The sequence below is a fragment of the Tauraco erythrolophus genome, chromosome 1, assembly GCF_009769465.1.
Source record: "Tauraco erythrolophus isolate bTauEry1 chromosome 1, bTauEry1.pri, whole genome shotgun sequence".
Classification (NCBI taxonomy): domain Eukaryota; kingdom Metazoa; phylum Chordata; class Aves; order Musophagiformes; family Musophagidae; genus Tauraco; species Tauraco erythrolophus.
Window position 1 is genome coordinate 31,671,620 of NC_141465.1, and position 8,895 is coordinate 31,680,514.

The window sequence follows — 8,895 nt, forward strand, 5'->3', positions numbered from 1 at the left end:
TCAAGGAGATTGCTCAAGAACAAAGAAGAGCAATATGGGGCACTAAGTAAGAAAAGGAGCCCTGTGAGAAAGGCCTACAGAGACCCAGCCGAATGGCAATAGAATATTCAGTTTCTCCTTAAAAGACAGTTAGGCTGTGGGTCCATGAAATGCCACTCAAATTCAAAAGTTGTACTCAAAGCCCTCTACTCTCAGCTCCCCTCCTTTTTTCCTTCAGTTATACGTGCTAACTGTGTTCCACACGGCTCTTCCTATGACCACAACATCCTTGGAGAGCTCACTCCCCATTTCCGTGTGAAAGCCTAATAAAATCTATAGGACTCAGAAGATGGTTTCTGTACATCGTGCCTTCTATCCTACAGCAAGCCAGTTCTAGCAGGTCTGGAGCTGAGCCACGGTCTTCTTCTGAAGCAGTTCCTCCTTTCTCACTGTATCTAGCCCAGAGAAGAGGCTACCCACTGCAGAGAGGACGAACAGGAACGGTAGCTTCTTACTCATGATGCTCAGCACCGTATCATAAAGAAAAAGTTTGTAACAAAACTCTTGCCTTGCTGATCCATTGAAAAGGATCACAGCAAATTTTTTTTTTTTTTGTAATTCGCATGTGCTTACTCTCCAACCTCTATTCCTGGTAACATATGTGCCACCATCTTCTCATGCTCATCTGGAAGCATTACACGCTGTTTGCTTTCCCCCTAATCTCCTCTCTCTTTTCCACCCCCTTCCTATCACCCCTCCTACCCCCCACGCATGCATGCACACACACGTTTGTTTTCGTAACAGCTGATCTCAGCTGTGGGACAGTAACCTGTGTGGTTGCTACAGCCAGGGAAATGCAACCGGTAGGAAAACATCTTCAAAGGAGACACCACACATTCCCTTCTCCCCCATAGCGGCAGCTTCTCCCACTAAAAATAAAGATTTACCATTTGTCTTTCTCTCTTACAGCATGTCCTGCTCTGGCTTCTCGTGACTTTTATTCCTTCCGCTCAGGGCCTTCCCTGTAACTCCACGTGCATCCTGAGAGCCATTGTTACTCTGGAACAGAAAGATATTCAGCAGGCCTCAACATTCACAGCGTATGTAGAAACTCTTCAGTTTACAGAGCAGCCTAAGACGCCATTTCTGATAGCCTACAGCTGTACGTCTTTTACTGGAAAGCACTGACACGTACAATCGTGTAGCTGGCTAACAGCACTTCAAAGAGCCATCAGATTGTTGGGCAAGAAACAGATTCCTCACCCTGAGAAAAACTGGTACCTCGATTAATATAGCCTAATAATAAATATAAATAATAATTTGTCTTTGTATTAAGATGTCATCCAGACAAGCCTTTCAAGCCACAAGCCATATGGTAATTAGACCAACACATAGGGAGTTCTGGGAATAAGCAACATGTGTTTGTATCTGGAATCAGCAATGACTTCATCCTTCTGAGGTCAGTAATAAGATACCAGTTATCAAATCCAAATTAACAGTCTAGTGTCAAATAGAAAAATTACTTCTGAAGGCCATTCTCTCCTGAGGTTTTCTAATTTGTATGCAGTACTTGGAATTACGTGTTCTAGAAGTACTGACTACGTACCGCTTTTAAGATTTTGTGAGCTCAGAGCAACAAAAAAACAGACCAGCACTGCAAAAATATACTCCTCCACACACCTGGGGAAAATAAAAATTTAAATTATTTTTTTCATCGTCACTGCCATAAATGTTGAAGAGGAGGATTTTTGTGCCTGGCAATTTTTCATGGCAACAGTGTAAGGCTGATTTAAAGCGCTCAGAGTCAGATCACATCCACTCCGTTTAAAACCACGTAGTTTTAAAAGGAACATAAAAATCGCTCAGTATGCTGACTCACCCATTACAGCAATTTAAATATTTAAACTGCTGATACTTATCTTCATTGTGAGCCAAAGTGGATTCCATCAAAGCTGGATTTACTGCAAACTGGTTTCTATTTACTCTTGTGCAATGAATTCAATTTGCAATTAGCTCTTTTTAAATGTCACTGGATTAGTTTAAACAGCAATTCAGATCCAACTCCTGTAGATCATAATGAGAAGCAAAATCTGATCTTTTTAAGACTACTATGTCAAAGGACTTCCATAAAAGTATGTTTAATTTACATTTTTCATTAAAAGCAAGAACGCACAGGTAAGTTACTGAAATAAACAGACATTCATACACACAGCTGCTCAAATGAGTAAGGAGCTTATGATATCAAAGCCTCCTGGTATCTATCACCTGGTCTAACACCACTGTCGCAATGCACATCCGTATCACAGAGGAAAGGACAGCAATTTGAGCTCTCATCCAGTCCCCAGAAACAGACAACTGCCATGTAACCTGGTTTTTCTTTCTGAGCATTTAGATTGGGGCTACTAACATGGCAGATCAAGACCACACACACATTTTGTTCCCACTTCACCACTATACAGGACTTAACTCCTGTATCTCCAAGACACTCATTATTTCTTACCATCTTCACAAACTTGGAGAACCACTGAAAGGTATGGCATCTGATCATTATTAGCCAGCTGGACTGAGTTAACTAATTAACTCAAGGTATCGATCCTGCCTACAAGAGGCAGGCCATTTCCTCCTGGCTGTGGAAGATGCAACAGTGTTCTTGGTGCCACAGCTCAGGCTGGTGAGCAACAACTGGTGACCCTGATGTGATACATCTGAGACCCTGAGAAGCCCTGACTCCCTCGCTGGAGCAGAGAGCCTGAGCTGAAACAGCCAGAGCTGGGAGCCCGAGCGAGAGTCCTTTGGTGAAGAAGGTAAAGCTGCAAGCCCTGATGTGGTATTTGCGGGAGGGAAGTGTGCTGGAGTTGGATGAATGGACCGGGTCTCTGCTTACCTTAAAGCCTTTGTGAAAAAAACCTTTGAAAACAAAATTGTAAAACAAAAAGGAGGAATTATGGCATCAAATCATTATTAGCCAGCTGGATTGAGTTGAAGATAATGAACTAATTAACTAATCAACTCAAGGTACAGACCCTGCCTACAAGAGGCAGGCCATTTCCTCCTGGCTGTGGAAGATGCAACAGTGTCCTTGGTGCCGCAGCCCAGGCTGGTGAGCTACAACTGGTGAGCCTGATGTGATACATTGGCGAGACCCTGAGAAGCCCCGACTCCCTTGCCAGAGCTGAAAGAGCTGGAGCCGGGAGCCCTTCGGAGAAGAAGGTAAAGCCGCAAGCCCCGACGTGGTATTCGCAGGAGGGAAGCGTGCTGGAGTTGGATGAATGGGCCAGGTCTCTGCTCACCTTAAAGAAAACTGTAAAACGAAAAAGGAGGAATTATGGCATCCAATCATTATTAGCCAGCTGGATTGAGTTGAATATAATGAACTAATTAACTAATCAACTCAAGGTACTGATCCTGCCTACAAGAGGCAGGCCATTTCCTCCTGGCTGCGGAATATGCAACAGCGTCCTTGGTGCCGCAGCCCAGGCTGGTGAGCAACAGAAAGGTACGTTAATTTCTGGCTGGCCCAACCAATACATGCACTGCTGATATATGCCTGCCTCCTAACTGAATCTCAGCAGAAAGGAACTGATAGCCACGACCTAATCCTTTCAGCTAACACCAGGGCAGGGCACAGCGCAAGCATCCCAACGGCATGTTAGGACCTCATCTAGATGAGCAAGAGCACAAAGATCAAAAGAAGCACATGCAGCGTTATCTGCCCAAAAGCAAACATGTTAACCCAGGCTCTGCTGGTGCTGGAGCACCTGCCAAAGGATGGTCGTGATCATCATCTAGCTTTCATTTCTGAAACTGATAGTGGAAATTCCCACTCCATGGCATACCAGAGCCTGTGGGACACCTTCCCACAGACTGACAGGGCAGAGTACAACTCCTGCACAGGGGTAGACGACGACAGTCTGAGTCACAGGGGCACAAGTGAGGAAGGAGGCCCACACAGATACCAATATATCCAGTGACACCTTTTCAAAGGCAAAGTCCTCCAGGAAAAACAGATTGTGTAGGGAGCTGAGAGGTTACTAAAGATAAATAAATCTTTGGCATCATGGAGATTTTCCCATCCTCCAAGCCATTGCCCATTTAAACTTTACTACTAAAGTAATATTTCACTGTAAGTTCTTTGATGCCAATATTCTAAAATATTTACATGGTGCAATCAATGAATTCTGAGAATTAATACTCCCTTCTCCTCTCACCTTCAAAAAGCCCTGTGACAAGGGTACTGTTCTGGCAAGTCTTCCGTATTTGCTCTGATGCTTTCTGAGACCTCCTTCTGTGTTAAAAGCCAGATCCAAAAGTAGACTTCTACAGAATGTACAGTCCAAGTCCAGACATTCAGAACCCTCCCTTCATTCTCACTTTATTTAACCTTGAAGAGATGAATGTACTTTTTAAAAAAATGTGTGAAACCTGTCAACAATTTATGCGCTGTAAGCATTTAAATAAGGAAAAATAAAGGTTGAACTAACAGGACACAACAAGACTTTTACTTCCACTTTGTTCTTAGCATGTTTTTGTTATGCCTCAGTTTTACCTTATGAAGAGATAACAGACTGTAAAAGTGATTATGCTACAAAGGTGAAGTGTTGATTCTCATTTAAGCAGAAGTAAAATGAGCTGCAAGAAAATAACTGAATTTATTTGTTCCTTAATGATATTCACAAACAGACCAATTAAGGACCTGCAAATGCACATCAGACAACCCAAATCCTTTTAACTGGTTTAACAGTGGACAGCTGGATTTTACATTTTCAGTGCATGTGAAATTTCTCTAGTGCTACAAGTTTCAGTAATAAAGTGCATTCAAAATCTTGACAACCGATGAATTATTTCATCTTATCATTATTTCATTTCTTATCTTATTTCAAAGTAAGGTTTAACCACTTAAACAGAGAAGACTTCCACCCAAACCGTTTAACATTTTCCTCTTCATTTTCCTTTGTGTCTGAATTAGAAGCCTCTTTGTTTTCCATCAAAGTTTCATAAGTCTTTTGTGCTCGAACAAGTTCTTTATCTGCACTGAAGTGCACCATTTGTCTGCTCAGAATAGGAACAACCAAATTGAAGTTGTCGATTCTTTTGTTTAATTTCCTGATATCTTCTACGAATTGCTCACAAATACGATTCCATTGCTTTTGCCTGTACGGTGTCATTGGCCCTCCGAGATTACTTCTAGACACCACTATACTCTTCCTTAACCGCTCAATGGTTTCCCGTATTTCTTTCTGCAGCAGAATCCACTCTGGCTGGTACCCATTGTCTATCAGAATCCTGTTCAAGTTGTGAGTCATAGGGTCGATATGCGGACAGTCTGAAAACTTCTGCAAAGGTTTTCCTTTGCCACTGAGGTTATCAAAGTCTCCCTTCGCCATTGATTCCTGGATGAGGTCCTCAACCAACCGTTCAACTGCCTGAGTTATCTTCACCTTTTTGCTTTCCTTCACGTCTTTGGCTTTCATTAAGTCAGTCGCAGCATACTGGCTCTCAAGTCTCTGCTTCCGGTACTCCAATACTTGTTCGGTAGCACGGTCTACTCGAAACTGCATGTATTGCTTTTCTCTTTGGCTTGGTGTTCCAAAACCGACACCTTCAAAACTCAAGTAGTGTCTATGCTGTGGTGCTTTTGATTTGAACTGATCTTCCTCCTCTTCATTATTCTCGTTTGATTTCCTTTTGGTTGCCACATCACTGAGCACCACTCTGTATGCCTCTTCTACTTTCACGAATGCTTCAGAATCAGCTGTGGCAGAACCGCTGTCTGGATGGTATTTTTTGGCAAGCGTTCGGTACGAGTTTCTGACATCATCAAGGGAACATCCTTCCTCAAGTTCAAGAATTTTGTAAGAGTCCTTGACGTTGCTTTTAGTTTTGTAACCCGACAACATTCTGTTGCCACAAATGTAGGGAAACGGCTGCAGGTTTCTTGGAATCATTGCTTGACGTACCATTAAACGATGTCCTATGTTGTTAGTCAGCATGACACAAAGCCACTTTGTATTTCTTCAGATGCAGCTACATTATAAGCAATGACCTACAAACATATTTTTTTATAAAAATAGTGTTAAACATGGTTTTTAAATGAACTTACATGATTTAATAAGTCTTATCTTTAACTTGTATCATTTAAAGAAATCCCTACAAAATTTCAGAACAGTATGCAATGTTCTTTTCTTTAACAGACTAATACTGAAATCTGCATTTCTTATTAATTACTATTGAAGTTGTAATATTACAATGCAAATGAAAATTAATTCACAGTATAGTTTTCTCCTGGCATAGCAACAGAAGCACAGGTTTGTTTTGCACTGCAGCACTCCCAAAAGGCCGAAGCTTTACTGCCTTTCTGCAAACTCAGTGCACTGTAAACTTGAAACATGCTTTATGTTGAGGGGTAACTCTGCTGAAACAAATCTCTCCCTTTTCCTCTATACAGCTACATTCAGCCATCAAGTGAATTTTGAATTTGCATACATCAATGCCTCAAGATCTACCACCTGGTGCATTCTCAAAGGATTTCATTACAGCACCCTTCTGGTATTTCACAGCAACAACTGAAGCAGCATTCAGATTATAGATTCATTTAGATTAACTCTTGTAACCCAGCACGCCTCTCACATCCTAGTGCAAATCATCTCCTTTGTTTGTGCCAGGTAAAGGTTATAAATCTGGAACTCAAAACAGATCAATAGGAGATAGTATCTCATTCTTTTAGGAATACCTGAAAGATTTTGAGTAACAGCAAAGGGAACACCTTTAGCAAGTGACAACATAAGTAAGTCTTGAAGTAAAATGAAGAGTAGAAAAATATACAGACTGTACACACAATTTACACATTAGCTAACTTCTTTTTATTAACAAAATTCCTAAGACAAATGCCACATACATGGTGCTAGAGTCTCCTTTTGCAGATTCATCAGAGACTGCAACATAGCCTTTGCTGACTTCCTTTCCAAACAAAAAACTAGGTTAAATCAAGGTTAAGTTTAAGGAATAAATTGTGTCTATATGTCCTGCAAATAACAAACTGCCCTTCTGCACTAACCCACCATAAAAGTGACAGGAAAGGAAACGTACTTAGGACTGGATAAAAGACTGGATCAATCCTGAACATTTTCAGTTGATTTTGATCCAGGTAAGGTATTAAGCCACCAGTTTGTGTTTATTATAATGGACCTTATTAATTTTTTGTTTGTTTGTTTATGATATAAATTAGTGATCTCTCTCCTTCTAGGTGTCTGGCAAAGATAACTATTTAGTTCCACATGGCCATAAAACCCTACATAACTACTACATGAATGGAAACATCAAAGGACACACTCTTGAAATTTGACATACTGGTCAGAAGCAGACTTTCTCATAACTCTACCGTAGACTCGATTTTAACATATTTGTGCTTAAAAAAAGTATACGAAACGGTATGTACAGCACTCACCCCACGGCACCGAAGGGTGCTGGCTGGGGGAATTTTTATTCCCCAGCCGTCTGAATTCAGCTCTCCCCGGTCGGAGCAGGGAACGGGAGGGACAAGGCCGAGCACCGCCCCCTCGCCCCGGTCCTGGCGCACGGGACAGCCTGTCGCGACCGCGGCTCCCCGCTGCCCTCAGAGCCCCGACGGCTGCCGCCAACCGCCGCCTCGCGCGGGCTGTGGCGAGGAGGACGCGCTCCCGCCCCGGGAACGGGCGACCGCCCTGAGGCGACGTGCCACAAGCGGGCCGAGGAAAGCAATCACCGGCATGCGAAGCGCCAGGCCCTCGGCATCCCGGCCGGCCTAGCCCCCCCGATGACTGTTCCGTGGGGCGGGGGAGGCTCCCTGCAGCGCGACGCGCGCGCTTTTCCACCTGGAGCCCCGCTGCCCGGCACTCCCCGCCTCACCTGCTCCCCGCCGCCGCCCGCCCTTCCCCCTCCCGCGCCGCGCCTCACGCCCAAGGGGGCGCGGCAAGCGCGGGTCGAAGGCCGGAACGCCAGCGACGGGGGAGGAAGAGGAAAAGGAGGGACGCCCGCTTTTACCCTTCGCTCAAGGACGTCTTCTCACGGCAGGAGGCGGCGCGTGTGCGAGCGGGAATGCCGCGCGCCGCTCACCGGCGGGGGGAGCCCGAGACCTGCCGCCGCGCGACGCCGGCCGGGAGGCGCGTGGTGCCAGCGTGCGTGCGTGTGTGCGTGCGGGGGGGGGGGGGGAGGGGGTGCGGCCGGCTGGCGCATGCGCAGTGCGGTGCGGGACGGGGCGGGTTGGGGTCCGCGGCGTTGGGTTTGGAGGTGCGAACGGCTCTCGGTCAGCGTGCATGGGAGGCGCAGCCTTTATTATTCTATTTTTTTATGTGCACACTTATACATGTAAGCCTTAACTGCTTTTTAGCCTTGGTTCTCCTGAGGGAATTCCACCTGAGTAGGTGAGCGGTTCCCCTGCCTCCTCACGGGCTTGTGAAGCAGCTTCCCCGGCAGCGCGTACCCCGAGCGAGGCGTGCTCCTCCGCAGCGCTCTCGCCCAGAACACGGTGTTCAGAATGCTGTCGGTGCCCCTGAGCAGCCGCGCCAGCGGCGGGGTGAGCTGCCGTGCGCTGGGCTCACCCAAAACGGGAGCTCCGGGTGGCAGACCCGCTGCCACCCGGAGCTCCCATTGCTGCAGGACAGATAGTGCCTGCTAGGCTTTCCTGCGGCCTCCGTGCGTGGCGTTGCCTGGCTGTCAGGGCACGGAAACTTGAGCTAAAGAAGCCCTCAACCGAGAAAGAGTTCTCAACTGGAAAAGGGGACCCAGATGTGTGAACTAAAGGCCCAGCAGATGGAAGACAAATAACAGTTTGTTTCCTCCCAGCATTTATTATTAAAAAAAAAAACCCCAAAACCTAACAAAACAAAACTCTTTTGTTATTAATGGAACTCGATGAGGTATGGTTGAGCATATCCAGCC

General features: G+C 45.3%; 1 protein-coding gene across 1 annotated transcript; it reads right to left on the reverse strand.

The window, feature by feature from the left end:
• Positions 1-4,850: 4,850 nt before the first annotated feature.
• On the reverse strand, positions 4,851-8,033 carry DNAJC28 (DnaJ heat shock protein family (Hsp40) member C28). The gene is made up of 2 exons (XM_086631811.1): positions 7,999-8,033; positions 4,851-6,022 (listed from the first exon to the last, which is right to left on the reverse strand). The coding sequence occupies exon 2, from the start codon at positions 5,967-5,969 to the stop codon at positions 4,851-4,853; it is 1,119 nt and encodes a 372-aa protein (XP_086487937.1). The 5' UTR covers positions 5,970-6,022; positions 7,999-8,033.
• Between the last annotated feature and the right edge of the window lie 862 nt (positions 8,034-8,895).